Source organism: Plectropomus leopardus, chromosome 13, assembly GCF_008729295.1.
Source record: "Plectropomus leopardus isolate mb chromosome 13, YSFRI_Pleo_2.0, whole genome shotgun sequence".
NCBI classification, from domain to species: domain Eukaryota; kingdom Metazoa; phylum Chordata; class Actinopteri; order Perciformes; family Serranidae; genus Plectropomus; species Plectropomus leopardus.
In genome coordinates this window covers 8,910,739-8,936,340 of record NC_056475.1, presented here as the reverse complement: position 1 = coordinate 8,936,340, position 25,602 = coordinate 8,910,739, and the positions used below count along the sequence as shown (strand labels likewise).

The window sequence follows — 25,602 nt, the reverse complement described above, 5'->3', positions numbered from 1 at the left end:
CTCATTTGCAAAGTGGATTATCACAGCAGTTTGCCAGAGAAGCATAACTGAGCTCAAAACAATCTGATTTGGAGATAGCAGGGAGACTCAGAGCTCCTGGCTTTCAACACTGCAATAATTAAGCTAATTTCACTGAAATCATTTTCACTTCCTCAGACTCCCTCTCACTTTATTTTCTGTGAATTTCCAATGAGCACTTTTCATACTAATTTTACAAAAATATTCCCTTTTAAATGCTAATGATTAATAGGGAGAGAAGTAGAGGGTTACATATACTCTCAAAAACGCTGGGGAATATCATACCATGGCACTGCCTGGAAATTGGTTTTATGGCAATCTGCACACTCTCCCCTCCAGCATTCATGATGAAAATGTACAAAATCATTAATGCAATTCCAGCAGTATTTGAGACGGCTGTCAAAAGTTTAGCGAGATGGTCGAATCCAAACTTTACTGTACAAAGAGGAAAGTCAGTCGGCAATACTGGACTCAATAAGACGCTTTGAGTGTATGATGCACTGCAAGCAGCTGATTGGACGGTCATTTCAAGACTAATCGAGCAATCCATGTCAGTGGACCAGTGACCAAATTGCTCAGAAATATCCATGTTAATATTGATGGATGTGTTAGCTCTGTGATGGATTGGAGTTTTTGGAAATAAATGACTTTTTGCAAGGGTTTTGTCAAATAACAGCAATACCCCAAGGAGTCCACTCACATACGAATGGTTAGCAGGGTCTGCAGAGTCTGTGCTGTATTGCTATTGCTCATGGAAAGAAAAAAAATTAAGAAATGTTAACGTTCAGGCAAACACCAAAACAGATCTTTCCCTCTAGAGTGCATTGCCCACTTTTGCTAAAAAGAAAGGGAAGTACCTGCTCTCCTTCGGTGAATACCCTGTTTGCGAAACTCCAGGAGATGGTGGGTGTGGGGTCGCCCGATGCCTCACAAGTCAGGGTGACTTGTTCGTCATACTCTGAGGCAGTCTGGTTGTTCATGTAAGTAATCTTGGGTTGCACTAGAAACAAGACAAAAATGGTGAACTTGTTAGCAAACTAATGCCAGTCCAGCCACTTGATAAATTTGAGTTGAATTATTTTCTTTTTAGCTCTCTTTTGGTCAACTCCTGAGAAAAAAATACTTTTCTAACTGCTAGATGTTTGACTTACTTTTACAGCTGGTTGCTATGTAACATTGCCTCTTTGGTGCTGCCCAGAGGAAATTTTTGCTGCTCATAATATTCTTTGCTTTATCTCTGAGAAATAAATATGCATCTTACTTGGTGATTACTAAATTCTGGTCTGTTACGAGGAAATAAGGAGCAAAAGAATATATCAGCAGGGGCTCTTCTGCTGTGCTCATAGGCTTCTGAGAGGTTTCTCAACTCTGAGAACAGATAAAATACACAGAGTTGTGACTTTCTAAAGTTTTCTTTCAGATCTTACTGTCATCTTAAGAGCTGATTATTTCAGACATAATAAAGATCAGTGCAGGGAGAGAGACAAAAGCACATTTTAAGATATTGAATTTGGATCAGGCTGAGACGAGAGGAAAGCTATTTCATAGAAGCTGAATTTGAAGAGTAACTTAACCCCCAAGCCACTTTAGTTCAGTGGCAAAGCTCTCTCTCTCTATATATATATATATATATATATAAATATATATATATACATATGGGGATATAGTGGTGTTGTTTGATTTAGATTCAACTCTTGACATTTAGGGGGAAAGTAATACAATTCTACATAATGTGTTATAAATATGCACAGTGGCTGCCCTACAAAGGTTGTACCTGGCCATTGCAATTGAATTTTGCTTTTGGCTGACTGTTTCCTTGCTAGCATGCTTTTTTAAATGCCCAAGACCCCCATGGCTGCCCTGTTACTGCCCGTTGATCGGTTGACTGGGTGTGTCTTGGCCCCCTCTCCCAGCTCTGCCCTTTTATGATACCTTTTTTCACATTCTAGGGAGAATGCACACAAGTCAAAATTCAGGGGTTCGATTTCTCTTTTAGAAGTAAAAGGGAAAAGGGTCAGAATCTCATATTTATGTCATATTGAGCTCTGCTATGTCTCAGAGAAATAGACTGGGCAAAGAAGAGATCTTATTTTGAATTTTCCTTTCCCCTGCTTTAGTGGGAAGTGGACAACCGAGTTTGTACAATCCAAAACAATAAGCTATTAGAGGCTAAATTGTCCAGCAGAGCTGCTGCAGAGTGGGCTAATAATTCACTCTGTTTTCTGTCAGCATGGGTGACATCTTGCACATGATTCATAGTCATTTCATCTATTGTTGAAAATATTTATTAGCACAGCTTGAAATAGCTGTTACATATTGTTAGTATTAGTGTAGTCAAGTATACAGACAGGCTTCATTAGAGTTGGGGTTTCATACCCCATTGACCTATAATAGAGCTGCAAGCACATGATTACATAAGACTGGTGCAAATTTTCTCATGAGGAGAAACTCTAGTGTGATATCTTCCAATGTCCTAAGGGGTGGCTTAATTAGTTTTCAATAGGGGACGCTTTTCTTTAAACTGTATGCTTCACGCTGTGTAACTCTGCACCCAGCCACTGGAAAAAGCTGTAGAGAAGTGTACGGCAAATGTCAATAAGTACAAAAGAAAAGGCCAGATAGAGAAAAAGAGCCACCGTGTTCTTCATGCTATCGTAAGCGAATTGAGTTATTCTCTCACCGAACACGTTCAGGCTGACTTCCTCGGCTTTCTCTCCCGCCTTGTTCTTGGCGATGCAGGTGTAATCTCCTTCATCCACTTTCTTGACATCTTTTATTACCAATTCTGAACCATCCTCGTTCAGGCTGTACTTATCACCCGTTTCAAGGACAATGTTGTTACTGTAGCAGAGGGGGAGAAAAAAAGAGGAAAAAGACATGGCGGGGTTCACATCACAAGTGTTTGCTTACATAACTTGAGCGGCCTACAAATAACTTTCTTAACTCACTGGTGATGATCTTGGGATTTCATCTAAGGATGAGAGCAGCTGGTGTACAACAAAGGCTTGGAGACCAAAAAAAGCTGTCCTGTGCTCAGAGAACATCACCAACATTTCCACAGCTTTTGTTTGCCTCAGCTCTCCTGTAACCCTTACATCTGTGTTTTTAAGAAGGCCATGCACCGATTCGATGACGATGCATGTTTTTCTTTTTTCAAGTTTTAGGAAAAAGCTTCTTTCACGCTTGAGACGCAGAAGTCTTCCCTACAGATTAGCATCCTGTTTGTCTAAGTGTTTGTATGCCTGGAGTAGCAGCCTTCCTGAGGCAGTTTGCAGGTAGACAGTGAATGACAAATAACAAATGGAGCTTCAGCCCTCTGTTTTCTCACTGCCTCACCCATCTGTCCTCCCCACAACCTCACTGTCTGTCTCAGCTCTGCTCTGGCCAGGAACTGCATCTCCCTCAGCTTTGCACATCCACCTCACACTCCAGCCTGTCTGCAAGGAAGACAGCTGTGAAGAGCATCAGGGCGCTCAATAGTTGTATTCACTCACATGTCTGCAAAAAAAGCTTTATTCAAAGATTCCTCGGCACAGCGGTGGTGCTGCTGCTGCTGTGTGACACCGATAAATGATGCACCATGAATATAAAAGTACATTGAGCAAAGAGCCGTAAGAAGAGAAATGAATGCTGGTTATTTGCACCTGTCAAAACTGAGTGGTGATCAAGAATCATTATACAGCAAAAAGTAAGATTTACTTCACCAGTTATTGGCAAATCTATTAGCAAGTTTGTGAATAAAGTCATTACTCATTTCCTAGAAAGAACTGGTTACCTGGAATCTAGAGATTTTAGGGACTGGACCGACCATTGGGTTCTGATAGTTGGTTCTACTTTGGGTTAAGTTACAGGTTTATCAGATACCAGTATTTGCAACATGTTCTCATCCCAAGTCATCACATATTGCCACTTTGTCAGTGGACTTCAGCATCTACATATTACACTGTAGGTATCTTTCTGCGTCTGCTGTTGACATTCTGGGATGCCGCTACCGATGCCAGGCTGTCAACAAAAACACATGGCGGGTTAGCTATAAAAGCACGTGGTTATGTTCGGCAACAAAAGCACATGGCAACCAACACCGGAATGTAAACAAAATGCAACAAAGGTGAGCAAGGTTTGATAAGTTCATGGTTACATGGTAAGGTGTAGAAAAAAATTTCACTTTCAGACAGGAAGCGAATACCAATTTTCTGGGTGAAACTTATCAACCATCCCTCCAGCCTGCCTTATAAGGACCTTCCAGCTCCCTACATTACATGTACATTACACATACCATCTGGCCATCCAGCGGCGTATTATAACACCACTACTGGTTCTGTCTGGCCACATTCTCAGCTAATGCCACCCAGGCAGCGTATCATACAGCTACGAGAGATGGCTTTTGGCGTTGGGATTCTACTGCAAAAGTGGTGGAATTTGAGAACCTCCGAAGTTAACAAATCTCTCTGCCAAAGATCTTTTGTTAGAAAGAGAGGTATCACTCTATATACACGTTGAGGAAGTGAAGTGTTCTTGAATTGAGTAAAAGCTGATGTTGGAAATATAAGATGTATAAATTAAGTTAACTGCTGCTTCACTGTGTCAGGCACACATTTAATCAACATTTCATATCTGATACCGCTCATCTCATTTCCAGTTGGTATTCACAGGTTGTGAAGATTAATTAGACTGCCACTACAAAATTGAAGAGTTTTTGCCTTCTCTGCCAACAAAAGCTGATTATAGATCCCTGAAGAATTTTTGAGTTTTAGTTATTTATTATTATGTTAAAACTAAATAGATTAAATAAGTGATTTTTGAGGACTTGGCTTGGTGGATTTAATACAGTATTCAGATTCAGTTTAAATGCTGTCACAACGTATATCTTTTAAGACAATAATGTTTTCCAAAACAAAATCATTTTTGTGCCTTAACCTAACCACACCTTAACCACAGCATTCTTGAGAAAAGTTTCAAAGTATGTAAAAATAATGTATAAATGTAACATATTCAAGGTTTGCAGATATGTGCCATGCAAACATTTTTCTAGCGACTGGTTTGCTCATCATTAATTTCAGATTCGACTGCTCTTTGTTTTGAGACCAAATAAACAAAAATACGGTTCACAGAGGGATTAGGAAAAAGAAGGGGACATGTGCTATTGATCCATGAGTGGAAATTACATTTTTCTCTGTCTTGTTATTTTCAGAGATTAAACACATGTAGGTCAAAAAAATACACACACATGTACAAAGAGGACTTATACACATGTATTAATGCAGAGATGTCAGATCGAGGGTAGCCCAGGAGGAAAACTGGCACCTCTCCAGCTACCAGTATAAACTGCATACTTGGTCTGTACAGGGACTTGAACTGGCAACCCCTCAGTTCTCAGGCCAAGTCCTCATGGACTGAGCAACTGCCCACTTTGAGTTGCTCTAAGGTAAATAAATATTGATTTTGATTGTTTTCCATTTTTTTTTTGGTAGAGAGCCTGCAGCTATTTTTTTGGGCTCAGCCACATAGCAGTTCCATCTCATACATACAATGTATACATTTTTAGTAAATTAAATTTCAACCTTTCAACACCAATGTTATAGCTATGCCAAATTTACATTTAAGATCAGCTGGTACAGCCAAGTGCAGATTCATTACAGGTTTGTGCATGTGTGAGCGCCTGCTATATAACCACTCTAACCAGTTCAAAATGCTATGCAATTTAAATAGCATGTGGAGAGTGGAAACCAGCCTAATAATACTCATCAAAGCCTTTTTGTACTTGTTACAGTCATGCAAATGGAAATACATCTAAATCTCATCATCTCTCCCACACAACTATTTGTAGGCAAAGCCTTGCAAATTCATATTTATGCCCCATTTACAAACACTTTACAACACAATTTCCCTGAAATCTATGTTGTGCATATGCAATCCTTTTAAAGGGGGGACAAACTGTTTGGTCATGAAGGCAGCAGGAAGCAGGCAGCTTCACCAACAAATAAGAAAGATGAAATATATTTTATCTCAGAATTGATCAATAGGCTCAATTTATAAAGAGGCACAAAAGCTACCAGCCCTGTTGGATTACAGCAACAGTAAACCTGAGCCATGCAATTTGTGCCTCCAGTTGGTGTTAAAGTACCCTTTCAGAGGGCTTGTTTCAAGCACAGCTTGATTTGCTTTTATTTGAATGAGAGTGATGAAAAAAGCTGTGTATTCTTTGTTCAAGAAACTGAGTTGAAAATCTTAGATGAAATGTTTTCAGCATAGCGACTATGGACAGGTGTGCGATTAAACTTTGGTGAGTTTTAGAAGTCTTTCACCACTCCACATCATTTTTTCTTTTCCATTTAGGAAAAATCAGACTTTCATTTAATACAAAGCAACAAGTTGATTCAAAAACTTTGCTCTCAGGTTCTTCCTGCCTACAGCGGTTTAATATCTTCGTGAAAAGGTTTTGCCTTGAAATACTACAGCTTTAAGTCTGAGCAAAAAGAGAATGACAACCAGCTCTTCATAGGATAAAATCACTATAAATGTTACTTAAAAAAGACTTTCATTTTCTTTATATATATATATATATATATAAATAGTTATCTCTAAGCCTCTTTGAGTGAACCAGCTAGACTTCAGAGGATGTTACATTTGTTATTGTGTATTCAATAACCTCATGGTCACATGCATCCTAATAATGTAAAACAGTTATGTATTGCAACCTTGAAATCAACCCTTCTTTGCACACCAGTATCTTGTCACTACATGCCATGTTATACTCTCGGTGTGTCTACACACTGCCATTGTCACTGTGTCCAGCAGCTGGAGACAGAGGGCAAAGATAGCCTGACGACATTGCCCAAAAACTGTCCACCTGATTACTACATGGCCCTCTGATCCACTTGTGATACAGGCTATAGGGTGCATCCTGTCACTGAAGGGCACAGTCTCACCCTCAGAGAAGTGTCATTGATGAAGCTAATCTCCTCCCCGCACTAAAGATAAAAAACCCCAGGGTATTATTTGATTAGAAAGATTTGTAACTAACTGAACTGAGCTGGAAGTTGTGGCCATTACAGTAGTTCCTAAAATACTCTAAAAGCTTCAGGAAGAAAGTCCTTTATGGGAGGACAGAGTACAAGACAAAGCACAATTTGGGTATTCCTTACCTACTGATTTCTACCTATAAAGTAAAAATTAATGCACATCCAAAATTTAGGTAAGAGTAAAGCTATCAGAGCATCTCTTTATTCCATCCTCTTATTCTCATGGCCGCAGACATTAACTAAAATGTTACTGCTGAATGGTAAAAATTCCATAATTGGAGCTTTGTGACTTGACTGAATATATATATCAAATTGTGATTTCTTATTCTGATTTTAGCAGCATTTTTCACCCAAAAAGCCAATGGAATAAAAACTCCTCGAACAACAGTTATGGAATTAAAGCTTGGCACAAAAGCTCGAAAATTAATTAAAAACTATACAGATCTACAATATGCAAATGGCCTCCATGTTCTAACAGTGTAAGTCCAACCAGGATTGGTTCTTATGATGCTGAGTGTTCTGTTTTTGTGCATTTATCATTTCGTCTACGTAATCTTCATACAACTTTATCCAGGCTGTTCTTACCTGTTTGGCAGATTATTAAAAAAAAAAGAATCTATTGTACTGCTTAATGTATGCTTTCAGAATTTGTGGCTAGGCTGTCTTTGAATTTTTTGGTGAGGTGACACAAGAAGGTTCACTCAGCGGGGTGTATATTTCATTCTTCCTCACAGCTTTGCATTGCTTGATGATGATTCTCGTTGAAGTCAAGGAAAAATAGGTTAGAATAAAAACAAAAGGATTAATTTTTTTGCGTGCGGATCTACTGCTGATCCTACTCATGGAAACAGGCCAATAATAGAAATGGATGACGTACTGTGTCCAGGTGACAGAGGGTTCAGGGAAGCCGTCCGCATCACAGGCTAACAAGGCAGAGGTGCCGATGTCTGCTGTGGCGTTGACTTCGGACTGCCTGGCACGGATGGTGGGAAGCACTGAAAAGAGATGATGAAGATTGAAAAGTAATGAATACATGAAGCAAGTGAATAAACATTCTGAAGAGGCTCCATCTGGATGTATAGACATTTTGGATAACTTGCTCTGGTACAAAGAGTTGGGCAGTTAAACAGACTCACACCATCATTTTGGGGAAAAAAATATGAATCACATTTAAGGCTTTCAAAACAACATTTCCAGGGCTTTCGGGGTCGTCATTACAGTACTCTTTTATTTTGAGCACAAACCTATTTTTGAGCAACAGGGAAAGCAGGGAGCAAAAGGTGAAAAAGATGCTTACCATTAACAATGACCTTGATCATCCTGAAGTCAATTTCTCCCCTGGCCATGACACGAGCCTCACAGTTGTACATGCCCTCATCTGTCTTCTTGATGCCGCGGATCTGCAGGTGGTCATTATCTATGATCCTGAATCGCACTGAAACAGGAAACGCGAACAGAACAGCAATATATCACGTATGATGTTCAAGATTATGCAGATTATACACCAGAACAAAACAGTCAATTTGAAGTTGTCTGAGTGGCCTGTATGGAGTAAGAACAAAAGATATATGATGCATGTTGTATATGCTTATTTTAAATATCTATGTAGCATTGTAAATTATGGATTTTCCCTCCTACTCTCTTGGGGAAAACAAGGTGCTAACAAGAATCATATAGGGTTTTTCTGCTAAACTTCATAGAGAGCCCTTTTTGGTTCTACTCAGAACCATTTAGGAGAGTTTCACTTAGAACCCAGCATAAAGGTTTATGAACCCCCCCAAAAAAGCATGGATCAGTTATTAATGGGACCACCACATGCTCTTCTTGTCTGAGAATTTCTTGCTGAATGCCTCTATCTTTGCCCTCTCCGTTTTGTCTTTCCAACCTGTAGGATATGACACACCCACTGATATTGTCACCGTTTGCACTACAATTTTTTTAGTTCTGGCTGGGAAATAACTTTTTGGTGTCTAAACTACGATGGCAAATTGTAAGCACTTTTCTTAATTGATTAATCAGTAATATTAATGATTGATTAATCAATGAATTATTATTTGAAAAAAAAAAACAACAAAAAAGTGCTTATTTTAGACAAAACTAAATGCATTTTATCTTTAGTCAAAGCTCACAGCAACATATTACATATATTTGACAGCATTTTATAGCCTATCGATTAATCTATTAAATTTCACAATTAAATTCTTATTGACGGATTGATCGATCAGCAAGTCATTGTTATCATCCCTAGTCTAAACCTATTTATTTTTGGTCAAAATGCTCTGAATGGTTTAAAATTAGAGTGGAAACTAGCATAGAACTGGTTCCATGTTGGTGGAAAAGGGCTATCAAGGGGTTTAATCTGAAAACCCACCCAAGGGTTTTCACAGAGAACCTTTAAAATATTCCAAGGGTGTCATCAAGAACCTACTGAGGGGGGTTTAAAAACAGAACCAAACCGAGACAATTAAAAATAATTGGTAGAACTGAACCTTTGTTCCAAATTAGACCCAAAAACAAAATGCAAAGTACAGGGTATGTGTAAAAAATTAAGAAAAAAATATTTCGCCAGAACATGTCGTTAAGTATGGCATGAAATGATGGTAAAGATATCCATTGTAGCAGAAAACAAGTAAAATTAATTGATTAAGGGGATCCCAGATACATCAACATTTAAATATCACATTTTAAACATGCGTAAATGTTTGAATATTTTAGGGTGAGGATCTATTAACACAGATGGTTTCAGCATTACTGCAAGAAATCTGTCCACCAAAAAGGGATCTTTGGATGAAAGTGTTCTTAATGAAACCCTTACTCATACAAAGAACCTGTGAAGAACCCTTTCAGAAATCTGAGATGTAAGAAGTACCAAACTGAGGTATGAGGTATAATTAAATGTGATCGTTTCCTTACATCTTGAAGATCTGTCTGTGTACATAAAATCAGGTAACAGTTCAAGAGAGACATTTTATAACTGAAACACTTTGCTTAAATGCTCAGACAGGAAGTTGAAGACGGATTAAAAAGTCCCAATTATCCGCAGTAATCAAGCAAGTGGTTGGAAGAACACAGGGAGCCCAGCGTGACACTGTGGCTATACCAGACGTATTTCAGCAGTGTTTTACACCATCATCGAGCCTGACAAAGTGTTGCAACTCTAATTAAAGCAGCTGTAAACACAAAGTACCAGACTGAGCTGTCTTAACTGAAACCAGGTGTTTGTCACACACGTCTGGGGAGAAGCATCCAGCACAATATTAAAATCCAGGCTCTGACCACATCTGATTTAAGAGCCTTGAAAACTGGGTCGTTTTTGTTGTTTGTTCTTTATATGTCCCAATTTGGAAAACTAAGGCACTTGTCCAGAATTTGTGACTGACTAGTGTATACTTTAAAACGCAGTGGATTAAAAATTGTGGCTGTTTAGGGTTTTAAGTGTAGCGTTTATAGGCCAGTTGGTTCCTTCTTTGGGGATGGGAGTTCCTCTAGCAGTCCAATGCCGCCAGTTGAATTTTCATGCTAGTGAGAAGGTATGACATTTCTCCGCCTATTTAATAGAGAAGCCCAGCATATAAACTAAAGAGCGCCTGTGTGCTATAAAAACACTTTATGCATAAAATTATGCACTGAGGGCTAGAAGGGATGTTGGCTCTTCCTATCTCTTTTGAGATTTGTGCACTTTAAACAATTTTACCTTAGCTATTGTCAGCACACTGGGGCTCTCTGCCAGTTATAGAGGAGGGTGGCTGAGTACATTTACCGAACCTGAAAAAACAGTGTAACATATGCTCCTCTAAAATTACAGTAAACTATTGGCAGCTGTACACGACAACATCCTATTGTTATTTTACAGTGTCAATACCAAAAATGACTTCAACAGTATATTAGTGTTATACAGTATAATGAGAAATTGACAGTGTAATATTGACTGAGCATCTGGATTTACAGTGTTTCACTGTATTTTGAAAGAAAAAGAAAAAACATTACTGTTAGAATTTGGCTCCACTACTACTACACTACATTTCAGAGGCAAATACTGCTCTTTTCACTCCACTACATATATTTGACAGCTGAGGTTTACTTTGTATTTTACATATAAAAAACATTTGTATTGCTTAAAAAAATAAAACAACCTTATGGATTAAACAAAACAACATAAAAAGATGTTAAAATTAGTCTCTCCGCCACTAGAAAAAACAATAAAATGTTGCTTTTACCGTATTTTCGAGGTTTACTACACACTATTGTCAGCTACTGTTTCTAAACATACTCACCAGTGAAATTAAAAGCCCAACCCGGTTTCACTGTCATTTTCCATTTCTTCTCACCATATTTGCGTTTTTCTGCGCTATGTCTTTTGGATGCCTGCTGCGTACGGCCTGTCACTAGGTTGCTACCTTTTTTATAAAGTCCCAACTACACCTAAACCTTGTTGAGGTACACACCCACAGACGTCATTCGCACAGAAAATTAGAAAATACAGACAGAGGGCAGAGTCTACGCAAAAAAAATATACTGCCAAACACTTCTAGTGTGTCAGAAGTGATGATTAAGAGGGCATAATTATTTCGATATTTTGTTTTTTAGGAAAATCTTGTGTAGTGTAGCTAAAGCAGTAATAACAAGGACACATTCTCCATTATGGGTATTTGTATTCCTGATACTAGTATATTTATCAGCGAATGCTTTGCTTTGGTTGAGGATTTTAACTTGTGTAGGATCTGAATTTGATTATGGCGTTATGTTAAATCTGTAAAATCTGAATATATGATCCGTTTGTAATTTCCACAATATTAGCGTCTTCTATTTCCTATTTGCTTGCACATGCAAATAAGTACGAAATCCTCCGTGTACAGAAAGCAAGTGTAAAAGTAACATCAAATTATTTTCTGAGTCAAACCTCTTTTAAGGTCTTATTGAGATATTTAAACAAAAAAATATACTTTACATTTTATCAACCAGCTCTTAATTTGTGTAACATTGATACTTTTTACAATGACAAACATTCTGATGGGAGGTCTAACAATGCAACATGCAGCATATGGTTAGGTCAACTGCTGTGAGGAAAATTACATAAGCAGTTTTCAGTTTTCAGTGTCGGTTACAATTAGTGGTTTTTCCAGTGAAAAACACATTCCTTGACTGGGCTCCAAGAATAAAGGCGGGCTTAGCACAACACTGTGGTGACTCCAGCGGTCACCGGGGGAGGGGTTACTGTAAGGTTAAAAAAGGCCCAGGCCAAGTGTAAAACCAAATCATCGCCACCTCAGTCCTTACACAGCAGATTGAAGTCTTAGTTGAACTTTCTGAGGTAAAGCTGCTCTGCACCGGCATTGTCAAGTCTGCTGCCTGAAGTTGACATTGTCCACAATAACTCAAAACTTAGCTTATATTAACAACAGTTTCCAATGCTAAGCTAGAGACACAACAGCAAAATATTTTAAAATGTGCAGCTCCATCTACTTCTATTGTATTTATTATATGTTTGAAACTCTAATAGTTTCCCTTCAGCAGAGCTAAATACCCTTGTGTCACGCTTCATAGCTCCAAAGCGTGTTTACTGGCAAAGCAACAATTGTTTAGAACATAGGAATCAGCAATGGGGGAGAGGATCATATTGCAGAAGTGGTTTGAGAAGTTACTATGGACCTTTTGATGTTTTTGTTTTGTTTTTTCCCCCCGCTGTGACCGTGACTCACCAATGGAATCTACGGTAAGGGCTTTAAATTGAAACTGATTACAGCTTCCGCTGCCGTCCTCTGAGAATAACCCTAACCCCCCTAACTTTTCAGAACCTCCTTTAAAGCCTAAAGGCACTGAGTATTTGATATACTCAAAGGACAGATTTTCAGTGAAGTGTACTCTAAAATAGTATGTTACAACAGTGAGCAAACAACTGTCCGAAACACCATGTATGTGCTCCTAAAGCCTTTTTGCCATGTAATGGTTAATAATGACCTTTTTCTGTTGCCGCAGATTGTGTTAATATGTTTTAGGGAGGAAGATGTTTTTTGAAACATAGGTCAACATGTTAACCTGCAATTCACCACAATAAGTTAAACTATTCCTGACTTTTAATTTGGCCTAAGTTTACAGTGGAATTAAATATATATAATTCATCATTATATAATTCATGGTTGGTCTAGGCTGCATTTTTGCTTTTGTTCTTAGTTACATCTGCGGCAGACATAAACTACATTGTTAGTTCTTCTCTTAACCTTCTGCTTCTCTCTTTTTTCTTCACTTTTTCAGGTTATTTCTGCCTCTGGAGTCACTCTCCCTCCATTTGGGGAATTTAAAGTCCAATCTGCCCTTGGACATATTTTCTAGCGACAATAACCACTTCATGCTGGGCCAAAAAGATACAATTTCCATGTTCATGCATCATCTATGAGGTCTAAAACTTCCCCACTGAAAATTCATGGTTTTGTTCATAGATGATGGGCAGCGGGGGAAGGAGATGAGGAAGAGTGTGGCAAATTGATTGGAAAGCATGAATTGGCAGACAGCGTTGGCAGGAGGGTAGGGTGACTGCTCAGGGAGTCAGGGGGATGAGACAGGATGGCAGGTTGGAGGTGGCGAAGTAGCTCAAGCATTTGAACATTTGTATTTGGACTAGCTCACCATCTTTGGCAACTTGAATCCTGGAGCCCTTGTGCTTCCAAATGACGGTGGGCGGCGGCGAACTGACCACATCACAGACTATGTCGGCATCGTCGCCTTCATTGAACTCCTGTGGGCTTGGAGCACTCTCAAAGGTGATCTTCTCTGTAGAGGTGCGACAAACACACACATTAAACATAACTATGAATATTTCAGCATTCAGACTGACATTTCTAAAGGTGAAAACTCTCATGTGGCATATTTAGATTGCTTAAAAAATCTTACAGTTGATTAGCAGTGTAATGAGGCGCCATATGGCTGAGCTTCTGCTTCTCTAATAAATGTTTTGTTGGTTTAGTTTTATGTAATCACAGATGGTGTCGGAAGGTAGTCAAGGTAAAGAAATGTTTGAACTATCTTTACTGACTTTCAATGGGACCACTCTGTTGGATGCTTTTTCCAAGGTTTACTTTGCAATCATCGCTATTAACCCTTCCTCATAACATTACAAACTGCTGTGGAGTATTTGGGCATCTAAGAAGACTTCAAACTCATGAATCTATTACTCAAACAGGATATCCTAGATTATATTTCATTGTCTTCCCTGAAAGAATATGACCCCATACATGTAACCTCTTGCAAAAAAAAAAAAAAAAAAATTCAGGTGCTTTTATTTTCTCTAAAAATAGACTGAAATGACCAGTGTGTCAGATTTAGGGCATTATTGGCAGGAAAGGAGATAAAGAGTATTGAGAGAACAGTTACTTTTAACATGGCACTGCTTTATTCAGTGTGTTTTCTGGTTTAAATCATCACATTCACTTGGTTTGGAGACCTCTGCTGATAATTTGGCTACCAGTAAAAAACGTCTGAATGTTAGTATCTTATCAGAGAGAAAAAGGTGACTTCACATTTGCAGATGCTGGGCCAACATCTGATTTGCAACGTGAAACGTTCGTTGGGAGAGGAGGAGATTATTGCAGATAATTTGTCTCAGAGTCAGTCTCAGAGATATTAGTGAAGTTTCATCTGGTTGCAATCTGCAATCCTCCTTACTAGATACCACTAAATCCTACATACTAGACATTTAAGAGTTAGGATTAAAACAGGTGAAGGTAAGGGACTGAGCTTCTCAAAACACACCTGAGAAGTCAAGAAATAAATTACATTCATATTGTTCTAAATGCTTTTGCCACAAACTAATTGCTTCCTGGACTTTGTTGACCAAAAAAAAAAAAAAGATGAAAGTGAACATAATCCAGGTAGCAATTACATTTCCATTTGAAGTTGTCTGTCAAAACCAATTAGTAGAATACAAAACTAATTTCAAGGAGACAGCATAAGGTTTTCAGGAGTTGGTATTTTCTTGTATTGCACAGAGCGAGCAGGCTGTTTCCAGTGTCTTTTCTCCAGTGTCATTTGTCTAATTAAAAATGCGAAAACAACAACTGTTTTCCCATTAACATACAATGCAAGCATATGTGTTGATGCAATTTAGTAAAAAAAAAAAAAAAAAAAGATGAGACTTACGGAAGATCTTCACTTGGACTGTGGCCTGGGCTTCCTTGTCCCCATTCTTTGCCACACACTTATAGATACCGGCGCTATCCACGTTGGCGTGATATATGGTGAGGGTTGACATGGATTCATCGCCACGGTTCACAAAAATGTCTGGCCTGTTGGGGAGGATCTTCTCGCCACTGGGGGCATACCAGTCTATGTCCTTCACATCTCCCAACACTGGAAAAAAAATGAAATGAGAGTGAGGCACAGAAGCAAAAATTCTTCAAGGAGCTGCCATTGTCTATTTGACAGTTTATTATTTGTGTATTATCTCATACTGTAATACAAGTGTTTGTATGCAATACATCACATCAGATGTATTGTACATCAGATACATAACTAATGTGAAACTACTTTGACATGTTTAGGCCAGACTCAATGTCCCTATACAGTGAATAAACATACACCAGACTCAAAATGAAAGATGAAACAAACAGTCAGAAAAACTGATGTCTACAACCCAGAAATCAAGAATTCTTGGTGCGACGATGGCTTAGAAACACTATTGTTAAATTAAAAGCCGTCTCCCCACAGTAGACATCTTTTCAAGATCACAGTACATATGCTAACTAAAACACAAAAAGACTGGTATAAATTATTTTTATTTGCTCAGTGGGACAGAGGAATGTTCAGTTGGAGGCAACTTTCTTTTCCACATTGTTCATTTTTTTTTTTTGAAAGATGAGCCCGAGCTGAGACATATTTTTTTGTTTGCTTGAAACACATTAATGTCATCTCATCTCTTTACGAACACAAAGGGCCCTAAATGCATTTTGACACCCTTTTCAATGGGAGTTCAGGCTGAAGCCACGTTCTTTCAAGGAACAAAAAAGAAAAATCACTTTGAAAGATAAATTGTCAAGGCTTCAAATTTCACCTGTATGAAGATAATGAGTTTGCGCTTTGTGATTTCACTCTCAAAGAAACTTTTTGAGAAAGTTGCAGTATTGCAACAGGTTTGCAGCCAAAGTCAACTGGATACTGTATACAGTCATTTTGAGAGGGATACTTTATCGATTTTCAAACAGTCTTGTTCTTGGACCCAAACACCTCAGAAACTCCTTTTCTAAGGATGTAATTTCTCTAGATAGCATACCTTGGCCTCTAGCACAACTGTGAGGAACCTTGGAGTTTTATTTGATAAAGATTTATCTTTTGCCTCCCATATCAAACAAACTTCTAGGACTGCTTTCTTTTACTTGCATAACTGCAAAATTTAGACATATACTGACCCAAACGGATGCTGAAAAATTAGTACACACATTTGTCACTTCAAGGCTGGATTACTGTAACTCCCTATTATTCGGTTCCCCCAATAAATCTCTTAGGTCTCTCCAACTGGTGCAGAATGCTGCTGCACGTGTTCTAACATATTTCTCCTATTTTAGCTTCTTTGCACTGGCTTCCTATAAAATGGTTCCCAAAGTCTCCAAAAATAGGATGGGAGCCAGAGCTTTCAGCTACCACATTCCTCTTTTATAGAACCATCTTACAGTTTCGGTATGGGAGGCAGACACTGTTTCCATTTTTTCAGGATAGACTTAAGACCTTTCTCTTTGATAAAGCTTATAATTAGGGCTGGCTCAGGTTGCCTGGACCAGCCCCTAGTTAGGCTGACATAAGTTTTATCTGCCAGGGGACTTGTTAGTCATCATTGCTTTCTAACCTTTTAAGCCATAATACTTGATTAGTGACCATAGTTTCTTCAATGAGCACTTATCCTTCTGGAGCAAAAGTGTCTTGTGTTTTACTTGAACTGATACACTGGGCTCCTTTTCCTTCTCTTTCTCCCTCCATCTGAAAACACTCATGTCTGTTTACTGCTTTACACTCACTGCATTACGCTATGTCCGATGCCTCTCCGGAGCATTCCTACTCCCTTGTCTCCTTGTTTTCCCAGATTCTGGCAGCAACCTTGGCTGCGCTTGGTAGTGGTGAATTCTGTGCTGGTGCTGTGATCCTGCCTTTGGTCGCGCTCGTGCTGTGGCTGCACTAATACTGTACCCCGGCACGCCCTGACTGTGGCCTCGGTTTTGCCACTGCTGTGGTCCTGCCTGAAGCTACGCTTGTGTTGTGGGTCCTGGTTGTGCTGATGCCATAATCGTGCTTGGCGCAACCCTCTACTGCCTTTATTATGAGCAACACCTCCACTATCAATATACACATGGGACTCTTATCAATATTATCATAGAGTGCATTTAGTAATTTCACACCTATTGTTAATGTAATATGACATTCATCTGTTTCCATTATTGCTGTGCATCTCTCCCCCTCTCTCTTTCCCTCTCTCTTTCTCTTTCCTTTTTGTCATGATTGTATTTTAACTGTTATTTATGACATCTATTGCTCTTCTGTCTGTCCTGGAAGAGTGTTCCTTCATCATCCTCTGCAGCTCTTCCTGAGGTTTCTTCCTCCCTGACTTGACTTGTATCATAACAATGTCAGTAGTATGTGCCAATGAACTGTGGTAAACCTCCCCCCATCAAACCCACAAAACATGTTTTAGCTTATTGTTTAACTGTAATACGAGATGATTTGTTATCAGCTTGATGCTATTGTCTCAAACAGATGAGTTCATATTACGTCACCCACTGGCTGGAATGTTTATTGCTCTGGTGCGATGCAGTGCATTCTGGTAATTTTAGATTTCTACCCTAAGCCAGAGCAAATGTGGAAGTACTTTTTCTTGGTTTTCTCTGGGCATGTCGCACCAAATTCAAAAGTATTTGTGTCTTTCTACTGCATAGACAGCCCAGTTTTATTAAAAGACCATTGCCCTCATTTACCAATCTAACGTGAAAACCTGCACAATTCCAAGATATCATCCTATGACAGGGCTTGCAAGTGAAACACTCTTATCTTGCCAATCGAAGTGTACGAATGACCAGCTGATAAATATAGCCACTGGATACAATTGTCATTTACATATCCAATGTATAAGTAATATATATTATTTCTTTTCGTGCTTAGACGTGCTTTGGCTTGCCAGTGTTTAAAATAAAAGTTTCGGATGAATCAGAGCCTAGCAGCAGTGGTCTTCAGCCTTCAGTCAGCCAGCAGTCAGTCCCACAGAGCTGAGACACTGCCAGCTGTGAGAGAGAGCGAGCAACTGACGTAGTCTGCTACAAAATATAATATTTTGTCACATTAACTATATATTTCTGCATATATATTTGGCTGCAAATTCTTAGATGCCAGTCAGACTATGATGGGAGATTTGATTGTAAAGCCTCAGCTCACGTCCACATTGATAAATGCAGGGCTTTGCGTGGAAATGACAGTATGCCCAATTTGCAGTCGTACGTTTGTGTCAGAAATGAGGGCCCATATTCCCAGCAGCGAAATACTTTAAATGATTAGTTCACCTAAACCAAAGAAAACCTATTTTCTTACTTTTAATAGGAGATAAGACCACAACTATTAGCATGGTTAGATACCACTTTGTTTCATAATTTGGGTGAATGGCACCATTACTTTATAGGCTCTCCATTTAGACTTTGATAATAACTGTGACCCTCTGACTAGCATGATTTTATTCATGTACTGAGTGTTCTATAATGTCAGACTGCTGACCCACCTAATGTAAATACCACCTGAATCTCAGAAAAGCTGACAACTGCTCGCTGCAAGACCTTTCTCTCATTATCTCTTCAGACTGCATCTCTCTCCCACCTCTTCAAAGCCCTTTTTCTTACTTGACTGTGATCTGAACTTCCCACTACCTCCTCAGAAAAGACCGCTCAATCAATGCATGGAGCCTCTTTTTCTGCATTGTCTTGTCTTGGATTTCTTTAATGCTTAACTTCTACTGAGAGTATATTCGCAAGAACACCAGTCTCATTATTTAAACCTGCTTGTATCTTTTATATCAGATGATCTAAATTCATACTGCCAGTATCGTTTTATCAAGTGACATTTGCATCAAACCGTGTTAAATGAGGCATGTTTGAGATGGCTCTTACCTTCGCAGAGGAAAAACTTGGACTCTCCTACGCTGATCTCTCCTTGTGTTGGAGTGATTTGCACCTGGATGGCGGCTGGGTAAAGAAAAAGAAGATAGAACAAAATATACATTAGTCTGTGGTTGCAGCAAGAGCCATGGTGACACAGGGGCAAAGCACAATAAGGCAAGGCTCAAAATCAAATTGCTTTGCCTGCTCAAAAGAACAAGCACTTTTCAGGCATACCCTCTATGAATGAAACTCTGAGATGAAATTTCTATGCTCACTAGAGTGCAACATCTCCATGCACAGAATGGGTTGTGAGTCTAGATTTTCTACAAGGGCACAGCTGAAGTGTCTCGTTGTTAGCAGGCTCGCTTGTTACGGATGTGTTGTAGATAGGAGGCATTGTTAGCTGTGTGAGCTGTTTTACATTTTTCATGTATTTAGCATGCTGACATCAAGATTTTAATTGAAATAGAGAAGAATTTGTTGTTTGCAAACACAAACTACAGCAGAGCAGCTTTTTTCCCAATAATCACCCACACTTTCTTTTAATGTCAGTCTTTCAACTTTCTGTTATTGTTTCTGTCTAAAATTGTCCATAGCGATCAGTCCTTGTTGTCTGTCCTTATGGCTCTCATTCAATGTGCCTTTGTCAGACAAGCTGGTGATGTTTAACCCATGGCTGTCTTGGACTTGGGGAACTGTATCAAATACAGCTAATGATAGTAACACAACAATTATGCATCTTTTTCTGTTCCTTTATAATTTTCATCTGGACTAATCGACTCAGCTGCAACCTGAAGAGCAAAAAATTAAGCAAACACAAAGTGTCAAAAACTGCAGTTCCTTGAGTGGCCACTTGAGGCTGGCTCCAAGAGCGAGTCTCTTTCCAGAGATCTCTATGAATATGCCCAACTTTACATGTTTGTCTCATTAGCTAATTTCCCTGTTTATCACAACGGTACAGGGGGTGAATTTTATAAAACTAACCAGATTAAATTGCTATTAAGGATTAAAGTTACACATAATTAAGGTTGTGGCCTCCTTGAGTAACAAGTGGGTTCCATTTGTTGTCATGTAATCATGACATGACCCCAGACTAACATAGTAAATGTGTAGCTGTTGCTAATTCACTGTTTTCTCAGTTCATAAAAGGTTAAGGTAAGATTTTGGTCACTTAAAACAGTCCTGTTCAGCATTTGGTTGTACTAAAAGAACCTTTAAGGAGTCGGATGTTTATATATGTATATTTTGTTTGTGTGGTTTTAAGCTTGGTTTTTTTGCTCGCAAAAATTTAACATTTTCATTAGCATGATCACAGTTAATTACTGCTGTAAATGCACAATACTAACCAAGCTAGCAACTAGGGATGAGCAATATGGAGAAAATCAAATATCACATTCTTTTTGACCAGATATCTTGATATTGATATTGGGATGATATTGATGCTGTGCATTGTCATTGGTTCCTTTAAAAACAAATATTTACACAATGTGATTGGTGATAAATAATGATCAGCAATATGGTTATAAAGACTTGGCTAAAGGCAAATATAAGAGCATCTGTAACAGTCTGGTAAGTTCAGAAAATGACATCACTTTACTGAAACGGAGCCTTTGATATCAAGAAAAGAATAGTGTGATATAAAATCAGAAATCTAAGACGATATCAAGTATCACTTTGATGTTGATATAATATTGATATATTACCCAGCCCTACTAGCAGCTAGCATTAGGGTTAGCTCCACCCTCTCGTCCAAATATGGTCACTTCTGTCTCCAAAAATCCAAAATGTTGATACCCAAAATTGACAAACTCAAGGCTTCAAACAGTAGTCCTCAAACTAAGGCTGGCTTTTTGGTAATTTTGTTAGTGTTTCTGGTGTTCTTTTTTAACCCTAACACCAAAGTTTGGGTGCACCTTACATTATATCCTGAACAACTTCATTCAGCTGCCTTCTGTAGTGCCAGAGATGACGAAACTCTATGGTCTTGCTATCCACAAGTGAGAAGTTCTACTTCATGCTACAAACATTTCCAAGGTGTGAGTTGTTAATGAGTCTTGTTCCTGTGACAATCAACGATCTGACACCTGACAGAGTCAGAGGAAGTCAATGCATGAAGTAGGCACCTCATAACAGCATTAACCTGGAAAGGTAGAAGGCGCATCGCAGATGGATGGAAACTGTGTGGCAAATGATCTGTTGATAATAATTAAGTTGAAGAGATTAAAAAAGAAATGTCTCTTGAATGTATGCATTTGTAATTACTTTGCCGTAAGATGAACTTCAGTCCTCAGAGACAATCTTCCATATATTAGTAACTCTATCTAAAGATTTTTTTTCAATGAGTGTATATGCATGCCACCTGACTGAGTCATTGCAGGGTGCTCTCGTACTCGTTTACCCCATCCCTGCTTCTGCTGGCAGATGATTTAGAAGGCATAATGCTGTAAATCAAAGAATATCCTCTTCCTTAGACTCTAATGCACTTCATCTCTCAGCATCAGCTAAAGCTACAGCGACACAGATGAGATTTAGAGAGAGCGCAGAGAAACACCTGGTGTTTGTTCCTCCCTGCGTGCTAACAAATTCAAATTTAAACTCTTGCATATTCAGTGAAAAGTGTAAGAATGTGCAATAATTTTCAAAGGCTTAATCAGGAAATCATCACTTGCACGTGTGCACCAGAATGACAGGACATGTGATGATTTTTTTAAAAGGTGGCACGCTTTAATTTAAGACTCTTCAGCGATGTGTGGCATAGGAGTGGAGCACAGACTGTGAAGCAAAAACACCAGTGAATCGTGATCCGGAGCTTGACAGAGAAATCCCGCTGAGCCTCCAGCGTGTCGCCACTTCACACAAATGAGTGAGTCAGTCTCAGCCCAATTCTCACCAGGAGATTCATGGGAATGGTTTGCAAGGACTCACCATTCAAACACAGGTAGCCAACTATCATCACAGCACAATGAGACATCGGTGTTTCATAATGCGACACTTTCATAGCTATAGAAACACTGAGAAAAGCTAGTCACAGCGGTGGCCTTTGAGGTAATTTTTTTTCCCCTTGCACACTCCAGAATGTGAATATCCATAATCATTATGCTGTGAAGCATGACCTGGTGTGTATATAGAATATAAAACTGCATAAATGTACACAATGAGCTTTTGTGTTTAGAAGAATTTAGAGTGGGAGCTTCAAAGGAACATATTTCAGTGTAAGCGAGGATGATTTGTTTTTTTTTTTATTGTGTATATGCTTTTTAATTCCAGTACGTAGGCATGTAAGCATCACAGCATTTAAAAGCAAGTGATCTGGGAGGTTTTGTGATGGTATAAAGGCGCCATGCCACCTTTGCTACAATGAGAAGACACAATCACGACAGGTTATGTGCCAGCAAAACATGAGCATAAGTTAAGCATTTGAAAAGTTGACTAGCGCTGTGATTTACCTGGTCAAGGACACACTCAAATATCGATTTCATTCAACTATTCAAGGTGAGAATAATACCTCCCTCATGGCTCAGTCAAAAAGTCATACAAATATTGATTTGCAGCAAAATACTGCCTCTGCCATATAAATGACCTGGCCTTTGTTCTAGGCTGTGCAGGCTCCAGAGGCATGGAAAACCACTGCCCACAGTGTGTTTGCTTTTACAGGCTGGAGGTAGATACAAAGAAAACAACATATCCATTTCCTTCGCCTCATCTAGTAAGATCACAGATACCATGCTGCAGACTCTAGCCATGCCTCCTAAGACTAGGACAACTGGCCAAAAATCAACTGATCATATCTGCAACACTAAAGACAACAAAAAGGAGTTCGAGTGGTGTGGGAAAGATAGCTATTCCCAGAGCCATTTTCTCAGTGTATGTCTCTAAATGGCCACTTGTGCAGTGTCTCCAGGATGAAGTGGCTGTTGAGTCTCATGCGTCAGGCAAAAGTGTGTCTCTGCTGAGAGCATATTGTGAGTAGTGAAATCAAGGTGTAAAAACAAGAGAAGATGCCAGGTTTAATTACTGAACAAATCTAAAACATTGCTTCAGAATTTATCCAAATGAGGATTTTTGTCTTCAGGTAAGCCTTGGATGATGTTGTCTTTCTGTTTATTGCATCTCCATTTGATTGATGTCCTTATTTTAAACATATAAATTCCACAAAAACTGTATTTAAAACAAGGAATAACAAAAGAAATAGAAAAAGAAGACAATAAATGCCATCCACAATGGCTTTAATTTTACTCCTGCTCCAGCACCCCCCCTCACACAAAAAAAGGAATGACACTGCAAGGTACTTCTACTGAGGTACAAGGCAACATCGTGTTCACAGTGATCTGGCCGACACCCCGCTGAGAAGACATAAAAACAGAAATCTCCTCGCGGCAGTATGTGGAGTTCTATTTCATTCTTCCTGACTGCCAGAGACAGCGCCTATGAAGCGCTTTTATGAAGTGACATGTTGTTGTCATCTGTAGATAAATATAGAAATTAATTAGAGCTATCTATAACAAAAACTTTGAATTTGTTCTGTAAAAGGAAGGTTCGAAAAAAAGCTCATTTAATCCAAGCCGACAGATCTGAGACTGATTTAATAATGTTTTTGGAAACAATGGTTGCATTAAGGAGCTGCATCTATTAAAACATTTGTATTGCTAACCCCTAACTCTAACCCATCAACAACCCTAGCCCTAACCCAGCGGTTACATCGATGCTCTAAAAGTGTTTGTGTTTGTTGTAAATATGCTAAAATATGCAAAAAAAAAATACCAGTGTTATCCATAAAAGTTTTCATCAAAGCGCTGAAATTAAGAGAGACATGACCTAAATTACATGAATTAAAAGGTAAACTTTGAAGCCTGGAAGCAGAGGAGATTTGGGTGAAGGGGTGTAGATTAACAGAGGGGATAGAAAGAAGTGCCTGGCACAGTGAGGAGAGAGCTTGGATAGAGGATGAAGCTATCTGTGCCCCGATGTGTTCACTCATGACACCAATCTAATATCTAGCCACTAAGCCTGTCCCTCACTTCAGTCCTCTCTAAGGACTCCAAAAGACTTTAAAAAACAACGATAGAGGGATAGATTTTTGGAGGGATTATGAAATATGACCCGCTGGAACCATTCACCAAACTCACATCACTGTAATAGCAGACCACCAGTATAATACTAGCCCTTACTGAAAAAGCACTTTGGGATCCTGCCATTCATTATGCTGGGAAGTTAGTATAAGTGAGATTAGTAGTTACAGGCATTACTAGTGTGACTGGCCCTGTCAGGAAAGTGTAACTAGCCTTAAGAGAATCTGTCTGTGTCTGTACTTCAGTGACTGATTTTAATATATTCACTTTACTCATTGAAGTAAAAACACTTGTGTGATCAAAGTATGTTGCCTGCAGCAGCAACATTAGATTAAAAGGCATTATTTAGCCCAGATTGTTAGAACATTTTACTAAAATATTTTCCGTACAGCAATGTGGATGAGGTGGGTAAAACTGCGAGAGTAGAGAAACATCTGGCATATGCACAAGAAAAGAAAGTGCGAACCCAGCTCCCACAGACTTAGTAAGGGGGCTTAAAGAGGAACTTCACCTAAAAAGATATTTTTCTTCTAACCTGCAGTGCTATTTATCAGTCTAGATTGATCTGGAGAGAGTTGGCAAGTGTTGGAGATATTGGCTGTAGAGATGTCTGTCTTCTCCCAAATATAATGGAACTAGATGGTACTTGGCCTGTGGTGCTTGAAGCGCAAAAAAAAAAAAAAAAAAAAAAGAAAAACATTTGAAAAACTTAACAGCAGTGTAACATTACACAAATCATAACCAGGTTACTCAAGATAATCCACAGACCTTGTTGTAAACAGTTTTATGTAGAAACTATTTTCTTTCTACCTCACTACACCCTCCAACCATATCACCGCACCAAGGGAAACATACATCTACTGCTAGCTCACCTCAACATTAAATCTCTGCCACGTCCATTATTTATTTATTTGTATTCTTTATTTTTACAGGGACAGGGCATATATAAATGTAATTGCCCCAACTTGCTAGCAGCTAATTTGCATCTGTTGTCCCTGGGCAGGTAAAAAAAAAAAACAAACAACAAAAAACAAACACAAAAACACAGAAAAGCAAATAGCCTACACTACTTAAAAGAGGACAACACATAAAAAGCCATCTATATAAACATTTCACATCATTTCACAACATGATACAGAAAAGTTTAGCCGAAATTTGATGTTTACATCTTTCACTGTCACCATCATGAGCCTCTCGTCAATGAGTAGATGCACACTTCCTTCTGCACAGTAATCAGATTGGTCAGTGTTGTGAATGAAACTGCTCACATCAAGGTCTGTGGATTAACTTGGGGAACCAGGTCATGATTTGTGGAGAGACATTGCAGTTGAGATTTTTCTAATGTGTGTTTTTGGTGCGTTGAGCACAACAAGC

The 25,602-nt window shown here is 38.9% G+C and overlaps 1 protein-coding gene across 7 annotated transcripts in view; it reads right to left on the bottom strand.

Moving 5' to 3' along the window:
* Nucleotides 1-25,602, bottom strand: part of ncam1a (neural cell adhesion molecule 1a) — a 301,283-nt gene that overhangs the window by 82,454 nt on the left and 193,227 nt on the right. For all 7 annotated transcript variants that reach the window (XM_042499386.1, XM_042499391.1, XM_042499387.1 and 4 more), the window contains exons 2-8: nt 19,169-19,243; nt 15,174-15,383; nt 13,665-13,808; nt 8,338-8,475; nt 7,918-8,035; nt 2,699-2,859; nt 876-1,018 (exon numbers count right to left, since the gene is read on the bottom strand). In XM_042499386.1, coding sequence (XP_042355320.1) covers nt 876-1,018; nt 2,699-2,859; nt 7,918-8,035; nt 8,338-8,475; nt 13,665-13,808; nt 15,174-15,383; nt 19,169-19,243 — 989 coding nt within the window. The remainder of the gene's footprint in view (nt 1-875; nt 1,019-2,698; nt 2,860-7,917; nt 8,036-8,337; nt 8,476-13,664; nt 13,809-15,173; nt 15,384-19,168; nt 19,244-25,602) is intronic.